Raw genomic sequence first — 22,184 nt, 5'->3', positions numbered from 1 at the left:
AGAAGGACGTTGTATACAACAGCCAACTTTCCAGGACATAGACACTTCTGACCCACTGGGAATGTGATGAAAGAAATAAATGCTGAAATAAATCATTCTCTCTACTATTATTCTGACATTTCACATGTATATATACAGTTGAAGTCAGAAGTTTACATACACCTTAGCCAAATACATTTAAACTCAGTTTTTCACCATTCCTGATATTTAATACTAGTAAAATTCCCTGTCTTAGGTCAGTTAGGATCACCACTTTATTTTAAGAATGTGAAATGTCAGAATAATAGTAGAGAGTGATTTATTTGAGCTTTTATTTGTTTAATCACATTCCCAGTGGCTCAGAAGTTTACATACACTCAATTAATATTTGGTAGCATTACCTTTAAATTGTTTAACTTGGGTCAAACGTTTTGGGTAGCCTTCCACAAACTTCCCACAATAAATTGGCTGAATTTTGGCCCATTCCTCCTGACATAGCTGGTGTAACTGAGTCAGGTTTGTAGGCCTCCTTGCTCGCACACACTTTTTCAGTTCTGCCCACAAATTTCTATAGGATTGAGGTCAGGGCTTTGTGATGGCCACTCCAATATCTTGACTTTGTTGTCCTTAAGCCATTTTGCCACAACTTTGGAAGTATGCTTGGGGTCATTGTCCATTTGGAAGACCCATTTGCGACCAAGCTTTAACTTCCTGACTGATGTCATGAGATGTTGCTTTAATATATCCACATAATTTTCCATCTTCATGATGACATCTATTTTGTTAAGTGCACCAGTCCCTCCTGCAGCAAAGCACCCCCACAACATGATGCTGCCATCCCTGTGCCTCACGGTTGGGATGGTGTTCTTCGGCTTGCAAGCCTCCCCCTTTTTCCTCCAAACATAACGATGGTCATTAAGGCCAAACAGTTCTATTTTCGTTTCATCAGACCAGAGGACATTTCTCCAAAAAGTACGATCTTTGTCCCCATGTGCAGTTGCAAACCGTAGTCTGGCTTTTTTATGGCGGTTTTGGAGCAGTGGATTCTTCCTTGCTGAATGGCCTTTCAGGTTATGTCGACATAGGACTCGTTTTGCTGTGGATATAGATACTTTTGTACCAGTTTCTTCCAGCATCTCCACAAGGTCCTTTGCTGTTGTTCTGGGATTGATTTGCACTTTCGCACCAAAGGACGTTCATCTCTAGGAGACAGAACGCATCTCCTTCCTGAGCAGTATGACGGCTGCGTGGTACCATGGTGTTTATATTTGCATACAATCGTTTGTACGGATGAATGTGGTACCTTCAGGCGTTTGGAAATTGCTCCCAAGGATGAACCAGACTTGTGGAGGTCTACAATTTTTTTCTGAGGTCTTGGCTGATTTCTTTTGATTTTCCCATGATGTCAAGCAAAAAGGCACTGAGTTTGAAGGTAGGCCTTGAAATACATCCACATGTACACCTCCAATTGATACAAATTCTGTAAATTAGCCTATCAGAAGCTTCTAAAGCCATGGCATAATTTTCTGGAATTTTCCAAGCTGTTTAAAGGCACAGTCAACTTAGTGTATGTAAACTTCTGACCCACTGGAATTGTGATAAGTGAATTATAAGTGAAATAATCTGTCTGTAAACAATGGTTGGAAAAATTACTTGTGTCATGCACAAAGTAGATGTCCTAACTGACTTGCCAAAACTCTAGTTTGTTAACAAGAAATTTGTGGAGTGGTTGAAAAAATGAGTTTTAATGACTCCAACCTAAGTGTATGTAAACTTCCGAACAAAACATATGAATATATGAAATATGAATGCAATATGCAACTATTTCAAAGACTTTACTGAGTTACAGTTCATAGAAGGAAATCAGTCAATTGAAATACATTCATTAGGCCCTAATTTAAGGATTTTACATGACTGGGCAGGGACAGCCATGGGTGGGCCTGGGAGGGCATAGGCCCACCCAATTGGGAGCCAGCCCCAGCCAATCAGAATGAGTTTATCCCCACAAAAGGGCTTTATTACAGACAGAAATACTCCTCAGTTTCATCAGCTGTCCGGGTGGCTGGTCTCAAACGATCCTGCAGGTGAAGAAGCCGGATGTGGAGGTCCTGGGCTGGCTTGGTTACACGTGGTCTGCGGTTGTGAGGCCAGTTGGACATACTGCCAAATTCTCTAAAACGACGTTGGAGGAGGCTTATAGTAAATAAACAACATTAACATTCAATCCTCTGGCAACAGCTCTGGTGGACATTCCTCCAGTCAGTATGCCAATTGCACGCTCTCTCAGAACTTGAGACATCGGTGTCATTGTGTTGGGTGACAAAACTGCACATTTTAGAGTGGCCTTTTATTGTCCCCAGTACAAGTTGCACCTGTGTAATGATCATGCTGTTTAATCAGCTTCTTGATATGCCACACCTGTTAGGTGGATGGATTATCTTGGCAAAGGAGAAATGCTCACTAACAGGGATGTAAACAAATTTGTGCACATCATTTGAGAGCAATAAGCTTTTGGTGCATATGTAACATTTCTGTGATCTTTTATTTCAGCTCATGAAACATGGGACCAACACTTCACATGTTGCGTTTATATATTTTTTCAATTTATATCTACTTTATGAGAGATGCCAATGGTGGCCGTGGTGCAACTTAGAAGTAACCCAAAAACCTGCAACCCGACCAATACATTTCCCCCTGCAACATCATTTTCAAAGTAGACCAATTTTCCAGAAAACAACTCACATGGCAACCCTGACTTTGACACACTGGAATGTACCATTTCCCCGAAACAGGGGTGATATATTCTTCCTCTCCTGAGCATAATGCCTGCCTGTCTAAAAAACATCACATTACATCAACATATAGAGTTCACTTTATACTTTCCTCCCAAATACATTTATATTATTATCCCTTCAGTTTATACGGTCCCATTTTATAGATAGTCATGCAGGTAGAAATGTATAGGTCTAAAAAGTATGGTGCTGTCATTATCGGCATGTCATGTTATTATAATCCATAATAGAAATATAAACGCATAGCCTAATAGAAAATAACATTAAACGTTTACTTCTGAACTGATCAACTGGGCACTGTGTGTTTGTACTTGAAACTTAGAATTAGGCCATCATATCATAATGACGTTCCAGAACTCCAATTTGAGCAGCAGCAGCTGAAAAATGAGCTCCTACAAATATTGAAATTTACATGGTTTTTAGAGTGAAGTACATCGGAAAAAAGCAAAAGAAAACTGCAAGACTGAATAGGAGAAAAAACAAGCAACAAACAAAGAAGATAGGCTTTTGAAAAATAACTATTTTTCATAAAATTGTAGTTATCTTAGCTAGCTGAATTGTTTACCAGTTGCTAAGCAGTTGCTAGGGACTCTTTTGGAAGAAGCTAGCTAGCTAACGAAGAACAACAAAGAATATCTAGTTAACAGAAGAAAAGAAAGAGAAAATCAGGACAGAAGAAAAAGGATATCAAAGTGAAACAGTTCTCTAAAGACACAAGAGACAATAATACAAGAAACAACACTTCTGTAGCTTGTCAACTATGTGTCTGTCTATCCCTGTTCTCTCCTCTCTGCACAGGCCATACAAACGCTTCACACCGCGTGGCCGCTGCCACTCTAACCTGGTGGTCCCAGCGCGCACGACCCACGTGGAGTTCCAGGTCTCCGGCAGCCTCTGGAACTGCCGGTCTGCAGCCAACAAGGCTGAGTTCATCTCAGCCTATGCTACCCTCCAGTCCCTAGACTTCCTGGCGCTGACGGAAACATGGATTACCACAGATAACACTGCTACTCCTACTGCTCTCTCTTCGTCTGCCCACGTGTTCTCGCATACCCCTAGAGCATCGAGCCAGCGGGGTGGTGGCACTGGAATCCTCATCTCTCCCAAGTGGACATTCTCTCTTTCTCCTCTGACCCATCTGTCTATCTCCTCATTTGAATTCCATGCTGTTACAGTTACCAGCCCTTTCAAGCTTAACATCCTTATCATTTATCGCCCTCCAGGTTCCCTTGGAGAGTTCATCAATGAGCTTGACGCCTTGATAAGTTCCTTTCCTGAGGATGGCTCACCTCTCATAGTTCTGGGTGACTTTAACCTCCCCACGTCTACCTTTGACTCATTCCTCGCTGCCTCCTTCTTTCCACTCCTCTCCTCTTTTGACCTCACCCTCTCACCTTCCCCCCCTACTCACAAGGCAGGCAATACGCTTGACCTCATCTTTACTAGATGCTGTTCTTCCACTAATCTCATTGCAACTCCCCTCCAAATCTCCGACCACTACCTTGTATCCTTTTCCCTCTTGCTCTCATCCAACACTTCTCACTCTGCCCCTACTCGGATGATATTGCGCCGTCCCAACCTTCGCTCTCTCTCTCCCGCTACTCTCTCCTCTTCCATCCTATCATCTCTTCCCTCTGCTCAAACCTATCTCCTGATTCTGCCTCCTCAACCCTCCTCTCCTCCCTTTCTGCATCCTTTGATTTTCTCTGTCCCCTATCCTCCAGGCCGGCTCGGTCCTCCCCTCCTGCTCCGTGGCTCGACGACTCACTACGAGCTCACAGAACAGGGCTCCGGGCAGCCGAGCGGAAATGGAGGAAAACTCGCCTCCCTGCGGACCTGGCATCCTTTCACTCCCTCCTCTCTACATTCTCCTCTTCTGTCTCTGCTGCTAAAGCCACTTTCTACCACTCTAAATTCCAAGCATCTGCCTCTAACCCTAGGAAGCTCTTTGCTACCTTCTCCTCCCTCCTGAATCCTCCCTCTCTGCGGATGACTTCGTCAACCATTTTGAAAAGAAGGTTGACGATATCCGATCCTCGTTTGCTAAGTCAAACGACACCGCTGGTCCTGCTCACACTGCCCTACCCTGTGCTTTGACCTCTTTCTCTCCTCTCTCTCCAGATGAAATCTCGCGTCTTGTGACGGCCGGCCGCCCAACAACCTGCCCACTTGACCCTATCCCCTCCTCTCTTCTCCAGACCATTTCCGGAGACCTTCTCCCCTTCCTCACCTTGCTCATCAACTCATCCTTGACCGCTGGCTACGTCCCTTCCATCTTCAAGAGAGCGAGAGTTGCACCCCTTCTGAAAAAACCTACACTCGATCCCTCCGATGTCAACAACTACAGACCAGTATCCCTTCTTTCTTTTCTCTCCAAAACTCTTGAATGTGCCGTCCTTGGCCAGCTCTCCTGCTATCTCTCTCAGAATGACCTTCTTGATCCTAATCAGTCAGGTTTCAAGACTGGGCATTCAACTGAGACTGCTCTTCTCTGTGTCACGGAGGCTCTCCGCACTGCTAAAGCTAACTCTCTCTCCTCTGCTCTCATCCTTCTAGACCTATCTGCTGCCTTTGATACTGTGAACCATCAGATCCTCCTCTCCACCCTCTCCGAGTTGGGCATCTCCGGCGCGGCCCACGCTTGGATTGCGTCCTACCTGACAGGTCGCTCCTACCAGGTGGCGTGGCGAGAATCTGTCTCCGCACCATGCGCTCTCACCACTGGTGTCCCCCAGGGCTCTGTTCTAGGCCCTCTCCTATTCTCGCTATACACCAAGTCACTTGGCTCTGTCATATCCTCACATGGTCTCTCCTATCATTGCTATGCAGACGACACACAATTAATCTTCTCCTTTCCCCCTTCTGATAACCAGGCGGCGAATCGCATCTCTGCATGTCTGTCAGACATATCAGTGTGGATGATGGATCACCACCTCAAGCTGAACCTCGGCAAGACGGAGCTGCTCTTCCTCCCGGGGAAGGACTGCCCGTTCCATGATCTCGCCATCACGGTTGACAACTCCCTTGTGTCCTCCTCCCAGAGTGCTAAGAACCTTGGCGTGATCCTGGACAACACCCTGTCGTTCTCCACTAACATCAAGGCGGTGACCCGATCCTGTAGGTTCATGCTCTACAACATTCGCAGAGTACGACCCTGCCTCACACAGGAAGCGGCGCAGGTCCTAATCCAGGCACTTGGCATCTCCCGTCTGGATTACTGCAACTCGCTGTTGGCTGGGCTCCCTGCCTGTGCCATTAAACCCCTACAACTCATCCAGAACGCCGCAGCCCGTCTGGTGTTCAACCTTCCCAAGTTCTCTCACGTCACCCCGCTCCTCCGCTCTCTCCACTGGCTTCCAGTTGAAGCTCGCATCCGCTACAAGACCATGGTGATTGCCTACGGAGCTGTGAAGGGAACGGCACCTCCATACCTTCAGGCTCTGATCAGGCCCTACACCCAAACAAGGGCACTGCGTTCATCCACCTCTGGCCTGCTGGCCCCCCTACCTCTGAGGAAGCACAGTTCCCGCTCAGCCCAGTCAAAACTGTTCGCTGTTCTGGCACCCCAATGGTGGAACAAGCTCCCTCACGACGTCAGGACAGCGGAGTCAATCACCACCTTCCGGAGACACCTGAAACCCCGCCTCTTTAAGGAATACCTAGGATAGGATAAAGTAATCCTTCTAACCCCCTCCCCCCTTAAAATATTTAGATGCACTATTGTAAAGTGGTTGTTCCACTGGATATCATAAGGTGAATGCACCAATTTGTAAGTCGCTCTGGATAAGAGCGTCTGCTAAATGACTTAAATGTAAATGTAAATGTAAATATCATGTTCATTTGCTTGAAACGTTCTTCTGTCTACTGTGCTGAAGTCATAGGCTACTATGTAAGAATGAGTTCATCTCTTCCCCGTGGCAGGAATTTCCCAGCATCACTCAGGCTTTTGGCCTTCACACACATAGGCCCTCATTTCAGCCAAAAACAAGGGGGATAAGGGGAGGAGGGTCCCTGCTCCCTTCCAGTCACATGATGCTGTGTGCAGGGATGAGAGTTTAACCCAAATCCTGCCTCTCAAGCTCCAAGCCTTTCCCATGCAGTGGAAACATGAATCTTCCCCACCCTATCTTTCATTATGAGTGCTGTTTATGTTGATATAACATGATGATATGTGATTTGTTTTCTCCAGGGGGTGTAGACCTTTGGAACTCAGTGGACAAACCTCCAATGTACATTTCTCACCCAAAAATATCTAATAACTGAACCCTGGAGACGAGATGCCATGACAGCAATCAACCCTAATGATCAACACAATCAAAACTGTATTAATCCTAATCAGTGGAAATTACAGAAGTCTTTTTACTGATTATTTCACTGTTTATTTATCTGGAAATGACAGAAAAATAAGAAAAGTGGCATAAAGAGAGTAAAGAAAGGCTAAAAAAAGACCAAAGTGGCAGACTGTGATTTGATTGTAATTATAGCAGTCGTCAGTCAGTCAGGAGACCCAGTTTAACCTTTGGAATAACAATGTGTGTGTGTTGTGTCACACATGAACATAAACATGACCTCTTCTCTTTGATTTGCTCTGTAAAACATTATGCAAGCAAACATAAATAGAAGAATAGAATAAAAGACTAAATCTCAATATTTAGTATTTTATTAGGATCCCCATGAGCTACTGCTAAAGCAGAAGCTACTCTTCCTGGGGTCCACTCAAAACATAATGTGCGTACAGTACCGGTCAAACGTTTGGACACACCTACTCATTCAAGGGTTTTTCTTTATTTTTACTATTTTATACATTGTATAATAATAGTGAAGACATCAGGGCTATGGGGCGGCACATATGGAATCATGTTGTGACCAAAAAAGTGTTAACAAATCAAAATATATTTTACATTTGAAATTCTTCAAAGTAGTCACCCTTTGCCTTGATGACAGCTTTGCACACTTGGCATTCTCTCAATCAGTTTCACCTGGAATGCTTTTCTGAAAAGTCTTGAAGGAGTTCCCACATGCTGAGCACTTGTTGGCTGCTTTTACTTCACTCTGCAGTCCAACTCATCCCAAACCATCACAGTTGGGTTGACGTCGGGTGATTGTGGAGGCCAGGTCATCCGATGCAGCACTCCATCACTCTCCTTCTTGGTCAAATAGCCCTTACACAGCCTGGAGGTGTGTTTTGGGTCATTTTCCTGTTGAAAAACAAATTATAGTCCCACTAAGCGCAAACCAGATGGGATGGCGTATCGCTGCAGAATGCTGTGGTAGCCATGCTGGTTAAGCGTGCCTTGAATTCTAAATAAATCACTGACAGTGTCACCAGCAAAGCGCCATCACACCACCTCCTCCATGCTTTACGGTGGGAACCACACATGCAGAGATCATCCATTCACCTACTCTGCGTCTCACAAAGACACAGCGGTTGGAACCAAAAATCTCCAATTTGGACTCATCAGACCAAAGGACAGATTTCCACCGGTCTAATGTCCATTGCTCATGTTTCTTGGCCCAAGCAAGTCTCTTCTTATTGGTGCCCTTTAGTAGTGGTTTCTTTGCATGAATTCGACCATGAAGGCCTGATTGACACAGTCTCCTCTGAACAGTTGATGTTGAGATGTGTCTGTTACTTGAACTCTGTGAAGCGTTTATTTGGGCTGCAATCTGAGGTGCAGTTAATTGCCTCATGTCGTAAAGTAATGATGGACTGTCTTTTCGTTTTGCTTATTTGAGCTGTTCTTGCCATGCTATGGACTTAATCTAAATAGGGCTATCTTCTGTATACCGACCCTACCTTGTCACAACACAACTGATCGGCTCAAACACATTTAAGAATGAAAGAAATTCCACATGGCCTTCCCTGTGGCTCAGTTGGTAGAGCATGGTGTTTGCAACGCCAGCATGGTGTGTGCAACGCCAGGGTTGTGGGTTCGATTCCCAGGGGGGCCAGTACAAAAAAAATGCATGAAATTGTATGAAATGTATGCATTCACTACTGTAAGTCGCTCTGGATAAGAGTGTCTGCTAAATGACTAAAATGTAAATGTAAAACATAAAACATGACATCATACATAACATTAACCTGTTAGGGCTAGGGGGCAGCATTGACACGGCTGGATAAAAAACATACCCGATTTAATCTGGTTACCACTCCTACTCAGTAACTAGAATATGCATATACTTATTACATATGGATAGAAAACACCCTAAATTTTCTAAAACTGTTTGAATGGTGTCTGTGAGTATAACAGAACTCAAATGGCAGGTCAAAACCTGAGAGATTCCTTTACAGGAAGTGGCCTGTCTGACCATTTGTTGAACTTCTTTTCCATCTCTATCATTTACTAAGGATCTCTGCTCTAACGTGACACTTCCCACGTCGTCCATAGGCGCTCAGAGCCCGGGAAAAAACAGAATGTCGTCATTCCAGCCCCAGGCTGAAACACATTATCGCCTTTCTCAAGTGGCCGATCAAGAGACACTAGCTTATGCGCGTGACCCCGACCGCCCCCGCCTTTGGGATTTTTTCCTCTGTTTGCCGAAAAGGAGATTCCCTGTCGGAATATTATCGCTTTTCTACGAGAAAAATGTCGTAAAAATTGATTTTAAACAGCGGTTGACATGCTTCGAAGTACGGTAATGGAATACTTAGAATTTTATTGTCACGAATTGCGCCAAGCGCGTGACACTTCTTTACTATTTCGGATAGTGTCTGGAACGCACGAACAAAACGCCGCTATTCGGATATAACGATGGATTATTTTGGACCAAACCAACATTTGTTATTGAAGTAGCTGTCCTGGGTGTGTATTCTGACGAAGACAACAAAAGGTAATGAAATTTTTATAATAGTAAATATGATTATGGTGAGTGCTAAACTTGCCGGGTGTCTAAATAGCGAGCCCGTGATGCCTGGGCTATGTACTTAGAATATTGCAAAATGTGCTTTCACCAAAAAGCTATTTTAAAATCGGACATATCGAGTGCATAGAGGAGGTCTGTATCTATAATTCTTAAAATAATTGTTATGCTTTTTGTGAACGTTTATCGTGAGTAATTTAGTAAAATGTTAGCGAATTCCCCAGAAGTTTGCGGGGGGTATGCTAGTTCTGAACGTCACATGCTAATGTAAAAAGCTGGTTTTTGATATAAATATGAACTTGATTGAACAAAACATGCATGTATTGTATAACATAATGTCCTAGGGTTGTCATTTGATGAAGATCATCAAAGGTGAGTGCTGCATTTAGCTGTCTTCTGGGTTTTGGTGACATTATATGCTGGCTTGAAAAATGGGTGTCTGATTATTTCTGGCTTGGTACTCTGCTGACATAATCTAATGTTTTGCTTTCGTTGTAAAGCCTTTTTGAAATCGGACAGTGTGGTTAGATTAACGAGAGTCTTATCTTTAAATGGCTGTAAAATAGTCATATGTTTGAGAAATTGAAGTAATAGGATTTTTAAGGTTTTGAAAATCGCGCCACAGGATAGCAGTGGCTGTTACGTAGGTGGGACGAATTCGTCCCGCCTAGCCTAGACAAGTACATCACAAAGACAGAACTACATAAATGTAAAATATGAAAACACACTTTCATATATTTATGCCTTCATAATCATGTGATTCATAGACACTGCTGAATTCAAGTGGAACACACGAAAACGGAAATGGAAATCCAATAACAAGGACGTGCGTTGCAAATAGGCAGAAACTTTTCACTAAATTCCCCTGATGTCAATAAAGCTAATTACCGCCAGTTAAGGGTATCCTGGAGTAAAGTATAGACTTTTTACAGTTACCACCCGCAATACGAGATGCAAGTTCCATTACAGCCAAAACAGACATTGCATAATTTTTCCACAATGCCATGGCAATTAAGCAAGAGTGGATTAATCAAATCACATTTTATTTGTCACATACACACATATTTAGCAGATGTTATTGCAAGTTTAGCAAAATGCTTGTGTTTCTAGCTCCAACAGTGCAGTAATATCTAACAAGTAATATCTAACAATACACACAATCTAAAGTAAAGGAATGGAATTAAGAATATATAAATATTTGGACGAGCAATGTCAGAGCGGCATAGACTAATATACAGTAGAATAGGATAGAATACAGTATATACACAGTTGAAGTTTACGTACACCTTAGCCAAATACATTTAAACTCAGTTTTTCACAATTCCTGACGTTTAATCCTAGTAAAAATTCCCTGTCTTAGGTCAGTTAGGATCACCACTTTATTTTAAGAATGTGAAATGTCAGAATAATAGTAGAGAGAATGATTTATTTCAGATGTTATTTCTTTCATCACATTCCCAGTGGGTCAGAAGTTTACATACACTCAATTAGTATTTGGTAGCATTGCCTTTAAATTGTTTAACTTGGGTCAAACATTTTGGGTAGCCTTCCACAAGCTTCCCACAATAAGTTGGGTGAATTCTGGCCCATTCCTCCTGACAGAGCTGGTGTAACTGAGTCAGGTTTGTAGGCCTCCTTGCTCGCACACACTTTTTCAGTTCTGCCCACAAATTTTCTATAGGATTGAGGTCAGGGCTTTGTGATGGCCACTCCAATACCTTGAGTGGCCATGAGTGGCCGTCACGGTTTGTTGTTTTGTTTATTTTAGTTTATTTGTATGTCTTGCATAGTTTCACAGTTTAAATAAAATGTGGAACGATACACACGCTGCGTTTTGGTCCGCTCCTTCCTACAACAGCCGTGACAGAACGGTGCAACATACACTAACTCAAAATAAAAAAACAACTACTTAAGTATGATCTCCAATTAGAGACAACGATGACCAGCTGCCTCTAATAAGCATGTTTTTTTCAATTATCTTGTCGATTGATGACCAACCAAGAACATTGCGCATGACTGCAACAGAATAACCATATCTCCACCTTAAAACAATCCTTGCTGCTTTGTTCTGTGCATTCTGCAGCCTCCTAAATTCACTAGTCTCATCGCTGCAACTCCCGTACAGACTCGGGAGAGGTGAAAGTCGAGAGCCATGCGTCCTCCAAAACACGAACCAACCAAGATGCACTGCTTCTTGACGCAATGACCGCTTAACCCGGAAGCCAGCTACACCAATGTGTCGGAGGAAACACCGTACACCTGGCGACCGTGTCAGCGTGCATGCACCCGACCCACCACAGGAGTCGCTAGAGCGCGATGGGACAAGGACATCCCTGCCGGTCAAACCCCCCCCCCAAACCGGATGACGCTGGACCAATTGTGCGCCGCCCCTTGGGTCTCCCGATCGCGGCAGGCTGCGACAGAGCCTGGACTCAAACCAGGATCTCTAGTGGTACAGCTAGCAACTGCGATGCAGTGCCTTAGAACACTGCGCCACTCAGGAGTACTTTAATCTTTTCACGCGTACCAACGAACGGGTGAGATCATTCTACAGTGGTCCCTGGAGCGTACGATCAAACCGGTTTGATTAGAAGGCTTATTTAGAACGTCCAGTTTCGATTGACTCAACAGTCAGCATTTGAGCTGACAACACTGTTTTTTCACAAAAACATTTTGCACAAACACAGTCCTTACAAAGTTATGTCCTGAATGTGACATGTTTATTTTTGGATGCAATGTTCAGACATTCACAGAAGTAGCTACAGCATACACAATCATCCAAACCAGAAAATGTAAACTACATTTGTCCTAACGCTAACTGAGGAAATATTGAAGTAACACAAGCGGTCATATTTAGATATCTCTCGGTTGATAGAAACCACAATATGAATTAGCTAATAGCAATTACTATTTATAATTCATCACATCACGGGTCAGCTCAACATTGATTGAAATAATTGAGTAAAACACTTTCTAGAAATCGAAAGTAATCCGATAATGGTAGTTTGTGCGCACCGCCATGTTTGTTTTTAGCGTCGACCAAAGATAATAAGAGGAGACAAGATGGGTTTGGTCTGTTTGCAGTATGCATGGTTGAAGGGGGTGTGTCGTCTACGATCATTCACTTCCCTTCATTCACTTCCAGAAGTTTACCCGAAAGATGAGTGAACCATTCCTTCACCTCATTATAACATCTTTGGTCTGACAGACGTTTAGTGACACACAGAATGCATTGTATTATGTCAACAAACATGGTGCCACACATTAGCATTAGCTCATTATAATCAGTACAACCTTCAAAAAAGTATTTTACACACATCATAGGTGTCCATTACAATCTATGCAATAATCGGAATGATTTATTTGTCACCAGAACTTGAAAAACTGTAAATACATTATGCTCCCTACATACATACATACATACATACATACATACATACATACATACATACATACATACATACATACATACATACATACATACATACATACATACATACATACATACATACATACAGTTGAAGTCGGAAGTTTACATACACTTAGGTTGGAGTCATTAAAACAGGTTTTTCAAGTCGGTTAGGACATCTACTTTGTGCTTGACAAGTAGTTTTTACACTAAGTTGACTGTGCCTTAAACAGCTTGGAAAAGTCCAACATATTATGTCATGGCTTTAGAAGCTTCTGATAGGCTAATTGACATCATTTGAGTCAATTGGAGGTGTACCTGTGGATATATTTCAAGGCCTACCTTCAAACTCAGTGCCTCTTTGCTTGACATCATGGGGAAATCAAAAGAAATCAGCCAAGACATCAGAAAAAAGCTGTAGACCTCCACAAGTCTGGTTCATCATTGGGAGCAATTGCCAAACGCCTGAAAGTACCACGTTCATCAAACAATAGTATGCAAGTATAAACACCATGGGACCACGCAGCCATCATACCGCTCAGGAAGGAGACGCGTTCTGTCTCCTAGAGATTAACATACTTTGGTGCAAAAAGTGCAAATCAATCCCAGAACAACAGCAAAGGATATTGTGAAGATGCTGGAGGAAACAGGTACAAAAGTATCTATATCCACAGTAAAACGAGTCCTATATCGACATAACCTGAAAGGCCGCTCAGCAAGGAAGAAGACACTGCTCCAAAACTGCCATAAAAAAGCCAGACTACGGTTTGCAACTGCACATGGGGACAAAGATCGTACTTTTTGGAGAAATGTCCTCTGGTCTGATGAAACAAAAATAGAACTGTTTGGCCATAATGACCATCGTTATGTTTGGAAGAAAATGGGGGAGGCTTGCAAGCCAAAGAACACCATCCCAACCGTGAAGCACAGGGGTGGCAGCATCATGTTGTGGGGGTGCTTTGCTACAGGAGGGACTGGTGCACTTCACAAAATAGATGGCATCATGAGGTAGGAAAATGATGTGGTTATAATGAAGCAACATCTCAAGACATCAGTCAGGAAGTTATAACTTGGTCACAAATGGGTCTTCCAAATGGACAATGACCCCAAGCATACTTCCAAAGTTGTGACAAAATGCCTTAAGTACAACAAAGTCAAGGTATTGGAGTGGCAATCACAAAGCCCTGACCTCAATCCCATAGAAAATGCGGGCAAAGCAAACCAAGCTCAATAACTAAACAGACTGGTGGAGGTGAACAGTGCAGCAGGCTATGCATCGGGAGTTGCTGGAGGAACAGCGTTAGCAGACTGCTCTTCTGCGAGCTGAACTCAGCCAGCTGACAGCCGCCCAGGCCGGCGTGGCTGCAGGCGCAGCAGTCTCTTATCCCAAACCCGGTGGGTTTATACTGACATCAAGGCTTACCTCCAAGCCTTCGAGACGACGGCGGCTAGGGAGAAATGGCCCCATGAGCAATGGGCCAGCCTGCTAGCACCCTTCCTGTCAGGCGTGTCAGTTCGACGCCTACCCCATGCCCCGAATTGATGAACTAATCGATCGGCTAGGAACCACACGATTTATCAGCATGCTCGACTTGACAGGTTATTGGTAGGTGCCCTTAGCTCCCGAGGCATGGGAGAAAGCTGCTTTCGCCATCCCTGACGGCTGTTCCACTACAAGAAGCTGTGCTTTGGGATGCATGCGGCCCTGGCCACCTTCCAGAGGTTGATGGACTGGATTCTCCATCCCCATCGTGAGTACACGGCGGCCTACTTCAGTGATGCTGTGATCCATGGGAGCGAGTGGGAGACACATCTAAACTAGTTGGCCGCGGTATTGCAGGCCTTACAGGGGTTGGGGCTAACAGCTAACCCAAGGAAATGTCGGTTCTGCCTGTGGGAGGCTGAGTACCTGGGGTACACGATCGGAAGGGGATGTGTCAAATGCCAAGTGAAGAAAATGGAGGCAATTCGGGACTGGCCCTGCCCCCTCACCAAGAAGCAGGTACGCATGTTTGTGGGGTTGACGAGTTACTACCAGAGATTTATTCCCCGCTTTGCCTCCCTAACCAGTCCCTTGACAGAGCTGACCAGGAGCCGTCTGCCCGCCCAGGTGACGTGGACAGAGGAGACAGAGAAAGCCTTGCAGGACCTAAAGGGAGCACTGTTCTGGACTAATGCTGGTGACCCCGGACTTTTCCAAACCACTGGTGGTACAGACCGATGCGTCTGAAACGGCTGGGTGCCGTCCTATTACAGCTACAAGAAGGTGAGGAACACCCAGTCGTGTACATTAGTCGGAAGCTGTTGCCGCAGGAACAAAGATATTCCACTGTGGAGAAAGAATGTCTAGCGATCAAGTGGACGCTGGAGATACTGAAATATTACTTATTGGGACGGCACTTCACCCTCGTAACGGACCATGCACCACTGGTTTGGATGTCACGGAATGAGGACAGTAACCCCCGGTCACCCGCTGGTTCCTATCCTTACAGCCCTTTGCTTTCTCTGTTGTCCACAGATCAGGTGCAGCCCATGGAAATGCCGATGCCCTGTCCAGGAGGGAAGCTCTAGGGAGCTGGACCACCCCTCCCTCCCGGTCGGAGCTGAGGGTGGAGGGTGTGTGGCAGAAGGCAGGGAGAGGTGAGGGGAGTGGTGATTGAATGGAGATATCTTGCAGCCCGCTGGCTCCACCCCCGAGCCTTATATGGACTTCCTGCCCCAACGAGGCAAGCCTGTGGATCATTAAGCCATGGAGTGCTTGGGGATAAAAGAGGAAGCGGGCTGCACAAACGGGAAGAGGACAGAGGAAAACGTGTGAGAAGAGAGATAATTCTGTGTGATTACCCGTTGTGACCTGGACTGTCTGATTACCCCCACTGTGTACCGAACCGGTTTGGCTGAGGATCCGAGTTTTAGGATTACCCCTGGAGAATGGAACAGACAGTGAGAACGGATTGTGGACTGTGAACTGGTCGCTGAATTCCCCCTTTTCTCTCTGCTACCGCACGGCAAGCGGTACCGGAGCGCCAAGTCTAGGTCCAAGAGGCTTCTAAACAGCTTCTAGCCCCAAGCCATAAGACTCCTGAACATCTAGTCAAAAGGCTACCCAAATTATTTGCATTGCCCCCCCCTCTCCACACCACTGCCACTCTGTTGTCATCTATGCATAGTCACTTTAATAACTCTATATGTACATACTACCTCCACTAACCAGTGCCCCCGCACATTGACTCTGTACCAGAACCCCCCTGTATATACTGTTATTTGTTTTACTGCTGCTCTTTAATTACTTGTTACTTTTATCTCTTATTCTTTTCCATATTTTTGGTTAGGGGCTCGTAAGTAAGCATTTCACTGTAAGGTCTATACCTGTTTTATTCGGGGGCATGTGACTAATAAAATTTGATTTGAAATTTAATTTCCCACAGTGTGCAAATCTCCCTAAGAAATTCCCCATTTGTATTCTAGTTGTGCTTCGAGTGCATGTTTGGTTATTGAACTTGGTGACATGGAAACCCCACCCCCTTGAGCCTGCTACAATACATACTGTATGCTACAGTAGAAACGCAACACGGTATACAGAAAATAAGGCACTTACTTTGATAGGAACGCACATATGTCCAAAAGTTATTATTTGTAAGGAAGGCAACAAGGAAGGCAAAGCAAGCGCCAGCATGAAAATGTGACAATTCGTGCAAAACTGCACACGTCTGCATACTTGATCTGCGGAAACATTGGTGAAGTGCGTGGGCTCTCCTCGAAGAGAGAAGTTTGTCCGGCTCAGTAAATCCTCAAACAAATTGTCCGCAACGCTGAAATGGGCTACTTCTATGCGACTTAACCTGTTGGGGGTAGGGGGCAGTATTGACACGGCCGGATAAAAAACGTACCCGATTTAATCTGGTTACTACTCCTGCCCAGTAACTAGAATATGCATATAATTATTGGCTTTGGATAGAAAACACCCCAAAGTTTCTAAAACTGTTTGAATGGTGTCTGTGAGTATAACAGAACTCATATGGCAGGCAAAAACCTGAGAAGATTCTGAACAGGAAGTGGCCTGTCTGACAAGTTGTTGTTCATCTTGGCTCTTTTTATTGAAGACTGAGGATCTTTGCTGTAACGTGACACTTCCTACGGCTCCCATAGGCTCTCAGAGCCCGGGAAAAAGCTGAATGATATCGAGGCAGCCCCAGGCTGAAACACATTTACGCTTTTGGCAAGTGGCCGATCAGAGGACAATGGGCTTAGGCACGTGCACGAGTCGACCCCGTGCTTTATTTTCTTTCCTCTTTTTACCTAAACGCAGATTCCCAGTCGGAATATTATCGCTTTTTTATGAGAAAAATTGCATAAAAATTGATTTTAAACAGCGGTTGACATGCTTCGAAGTACGGTAATGGAATATTTAGACATTTTTTGTCACGAAATGCGCCATGCTCGTCACCCTTCTTTAACCTTTCGGATAGTGTCTTGAACGCACGAACAAAACGCCGCTGTTTGGATATAACAATGTATTATTTGGGACCAAACCAACATTTGTTATTGAAGTAGAAGTCCTGGGAGTGCATTCTGATGAAGAACACCAAAGGTAATAACATTTTTCTTATAGTAAATCTGACTTTGGTGAGTGCTAAACTTGCTGGGTGTCTAAATAGCTAGCCCTGTGATGCCGGGCTATCTACTGAGAATATTGCAAAATGTGCTTTCACCGAAAAGGTATTTTAAAATCGGACATATCGAGTGCATAGAGGAGTTCTGTATCTATAATTCTTAAAATAATTGTTATGCTTTTTGTGAACGTTTATCGTGAGTAATTTAGTAAATTGTTAGCAAATTCCCCGGAAGTTTGCGGGGGGTATGCTAGTTCTGAACGTCACATGCTAATGTAAAAAGCTGGTTTTTGATATAAATATGAACTTGATTGAACAAAACATGCATGTATTGTATAACATAATGTCCTAGGTGTGTCATCTGATGAAGATCATCAAAGGTTAGTGCTGCATTTAGCTGTCTTCTGGGTTTTTGTGACATTATATGCTAGCTTGAAAAATGGGTGTCTGATTATTTCTGGCTGGGTACTCTGCTGACATAATCTAATGTTTTGCTTTCGTTGTAAAGCCTTTTTGAAATCGGACAGTGTGGTTAGATTAACGAGAGTCTTGTCTTTAAAATGCTGTAAAATAGTCATATGTTTGAGAAATTGAAGTAATAGCATTTCTAAGGTATTTGAATAACGCGCCACAGGATTCCACTGGCTGTTATGTAGGTGGGACGATTTCGTCCCGCCGGCCCTAGGTTAATGAGGATGAGGAACACACCTCAATTCAAATTGTTAGAAAATACAACTTGTTAGAAAATAATTTTTTAATTGACCGGTTGAAACAGCCTGTAGATAATTAACAGGCAGCGCGTGTTAACTGTCCTGTTGCGTAACAATCACATTTTGAAACAGTGAGTGCATTCTGACATGTGCATAAAAAACTCATGCTGGGGCGACCGAACTCACATATGAAAAGGTTAAGTGAACTGTGAGAGAAAGAGAAGCTGAGGGGTTGTATATACGATACCGTTGTTTTACACTGTAATAAGCTATGTAAATAAAACTGGACTTTCATTTACCTCTGCATCACTGTCTTTCTTCTGGAGGGAAGTCATGAGGTCGTGAACTCTGACCTCCAGCTCTCTGACCCGGTGGCTCAGCGACCTCCTCTCCTCAGTCAGGTCCTCTATTACTCTAAGAGAGAGAGAGGGAGAGCAAGAAAGTGAGAGAGGCAGAGAGAAAGACAGCGGCAAGATTTGTGACCTGTTGCCACAAAAGGGCAAACAGTGAAGCACAAACAACGTAAATACAAGCCATATTTATATTATATATTGTTTCCTTTTGTATTTCAACTATTTGCACATTGTTACTACGCTGTACATAGCCATAATATAACATTTGAAATGTCTCTATTCTTTTAAAACTTTTGTGAGTGTCATGTTTACTGTTCCTTTCTGATTCTTTATTTCACTTTTCTTTATCTATTTCACTTGCATTTGGCAACGTAAACATGTTTCCCATGCCAATAAAGCCGTTTGAATTGAATTGAGAGAGCGAGAGGGAGAGTGAGGAAAGTATAGGATTGACTGAATTGAACCACTAAAACTGTGATATACAAGGCTTGTACGTTTTATGACTGTTGGGCAGAAGTTCCAAATGAAACAAGCTCTGCAACTGTTGGACTGATATCTGTGACCCCATACCACTCTTTCAGTAGAGGACAGTATGTACGTATGGCACGACTCTGGCACTGTTCCTCTGTCAATTTTATCAGTGTGATTCTCTGCCTCTGACCCTATTACGGGGGCTGAGTCACTGGCTTGCTCGTTCTCTTCCCTCCTTCCTGTCCTCGGGCTCCTGCGGTGGGAAGATCTTCGTGGGCTATACTCGGCCTTGTCTCAGGGTAGTAAATTAGTGGCCTGTTGATATCCGTTTAGTGGTGTGGGGGCTGTGTTTTGCCAAATTGGGTGGGGTTATATCCTGCCTTTTTGTCCCTGTAACTTTGGACGGGGCCGCAGTGTCCCACGATCCCCCCTGTCTGTCTCCTGTATCTATGCTGCAATAGTCTAAGGTCAGTCTGTTATATCTGGTTCTCCGGTCTTATCTGGTGTCCTGTGTGATCTTAGATATGCTCCCTCTAATTCTCCCATCTCTCTGTCTCTCTCCCCTCCCAGAGGACCTGAGCCCTAGGACCATGTCTCAGGACTACCTGGCCTGACGACCCCTGGCTGTCCCCGTCCCGAGTCCACCTGGTCGTGCTGCAGACCCAGTATCTGCTGTTCTGCCTGCGGCGATGGAACCCTGACCTGGCATTAAACTCTGATCTGGCATTAAATTCACACATTCTCTGAGAGAAACAACACACTGACATGCCAGTCACACCTCGATCGGCACCTGTCCTCCTGCTAACCTGTCCTTCTCTGCCAGGGCCCCCTGCTGCAGCCTGGATCCCAGTGACCCTCCCTCACACTTTTCCTCCTCCATCTTCATCATCATCTCTCTCTCCACGGCCAGGCAGCACTGGGACTCAGCCTCTGCCAGAGAGGCCATCTTCTCAGCCTCGCCCCGCGCTAACTGGGCCTCCTGACAACACAATGCATCAGGAATGTCAGTGTATGTTCCAAATGTAACCACAGCATTTGAAACTGAGCACAGAAACAAAGTGTATTGGAATCATCAACATTGGAATAATACTAGTTTCTGTCAAAACTGTGTGACCTCCTGCATTAGTGTGTGTGTGTGTGTGTGTGTGTGTGTGTGTGTGTGTGTGTGTGTGTGTGCACGCGCGTGACCTCCTGCAGCAGCTCGACCTTGGTCTCGAGGATCTCCTGAATGTGGCTGATCTCCTGCTGCCGCTCCTCACAGTGACGCTTCAGCTCCTCCTCATTCTGATTGGTCAGGCTCTCCGCCGTCGTCCTATCAGAGCACATGAACACGTCGACAAGGCTTTAGTATGATACAGTGCAGAATGAGAATATCACATCCTGTAACTCTATTTACAAAACATATGTAAATAAAACATGATACATGTTTCTGTAGATGTTTTAACTGTTGTACTGCAGGGTTAGTCGTTTGCTGTAGTCTATGTATCCACTATTCCAAAGTTTAAAAGCTAACAAGCTTTCTCCCTGGAGAGTGATAATGTATGATAAACAGTAAGCCATGGACTGAGGCTCGGTCCCTGCTCTCTACATCTAACTAGGTAAAAGATCATAATTTCTCTTTCATTTATTGTGGTCCTCTGACAGTTCTCACTATTACAGCGAGCGCCCATTACTGCTCGTCACTCACCACCTAACAGTACCATTAGAGTTAGCCCAGGGCTGCTTCTCTCAAGAGAGTGTTGCTCTAACTGCTTGTCCACTGTGGCCCTCTATATGTCATAGTCTTTTTAGAACTCTAATGACAATCACAGAGCTAACTGTTTATTTATGAATCAGGGAGAGCACCACTTGGCCCTGGCACCCTTGTTGAACCCCAACGGGTCAACTAGACTTAAGGAGGTCTAGAGGGACTGACCCACTACCCATACTCCTTCAGGGCAAAAGTGTCTTGACGAAGCACTTAACTGATTTATTAAGTAATTACTTCTCTGTATACATTGCTGATTAATTAACATAATTATTTGTTCACAGGCTGATTCATGTATCAAATCAGGTGCTGATTGGTACAGATGTAGGATCTTAATTTGATCCGCATGTTGCAGGAGAACCTTCCTGCAATACAGGAAATGTAAAACTTGTAGTGTATTTGAGGTTTAAAATGCTTCCGAAGTTTGTAATTTCCACTTTGAAATTTCTGACTTGATGTTCCCTTACGAAAAATGTATCAACCCCTACAAAAATGTCCAGTAATTATAATTCCCATTTCCTGATGCTGTAGGATTATGCTGTAGCAAACTGGCTCAAATTAAGGTCCTACATCTGTGGATAATTGTGTTACATTATTGTTCTTGTGTCAAGTCATGTTACATTATTATTCTTGAGGACAATAAACAGAAGGGCTAGACATTTTAAATTTTACTCATTTAGCAGTTGCTCTTTTCCAGAGTGACTTACAGTTCATCTTAAGAAAGCTAGGTGAGATAACTACTTTATTGGGGGAAAATGTACTTACTTACTTACTTGGTTATCAGCAAAGTCAGTGCTAGTAGGGGGGCACCATGGGGTTTAGTACAAGTAAAAGAATACATCCATTAAGCTGTACTAATGAAGCAATGACTGTTTTACAATGAGTAAGTCTAGAAATGTGATGAAAGTGGGGAAGTTCTACTTTAAGGTGAGTGTGTGATGTAGGAGAGGGGTTGATTGGAGAGGGTATACAGCAGGGGTAGGCAACTAGGGCAGATTTTTGTCGGAGCAGATGGTCGGGCCCAACATAATTATAATAATTTTACACTGCATATTGACCACAACTGAACCTCAATTTAAGCCAGTTTGCTACAGCAGGAAAATAGTCCTGCAGCAACAGGAAATGTACAGTGCATTCGGAAAGTATTCAGACCCCTTGATTTTTTCCCACATTTTGTTACGTTACAGCCTTATTCAAAAATGTATTAAATGCTGTTGTTTTTCTCATCAATCAACACACAATACCC

The 22,184-nt window shown here is 44.0% G+C and overlaps 1 protein-coding gene across 3 annotated transcripts in view; it reads right to left on the bottom strand.

Annotated features, from left to right (window-relative positions):
* Window positions 1-22,184, bottom strand: part of LOC106584009 (myomegalin) — a 116,807-nt gene that overhangs the window by 41,599 nt on the left and 53,024 nt on the right. For all 3 annotated transcript variants that reach the window (XM_014168750.3, XM_014168752.3, XM_014168754.3), the window contains 3 exons: window positions 20,380-20,503; window positions 19,998-20,170; window positions 18,667-18,781 (listed from right to left, as the gene is read on the bottom strand). In XM_014168750.3, coding sequence (XP_014024225.3) covers window positions 18,667-18,781; window positions 19,998-20,170; window positions 20,380-20,503 — 412 coding nt within the window. The remainder of the gene's footprint in view (window positions 1-18,666; window positions 18,782-19,997; window positions 20,171-20,379; window positions 20,504-22,184) is intronic.

This window comes from Salmo salar, chromosome 23, assembly GCF_965601325.2.
Source record: "Salmo salar chromosome 23, fSalSal1, whole genome shotgun sequence".
NCBI lineage: Eukaryota > Metazoa > Chordata > Actinopteri > Salmoniformes > Salmonidae > Salmo > Salmo salar.
This window is presented reverse-complemented; position numbering and strand designations above follow the sequence as displayed.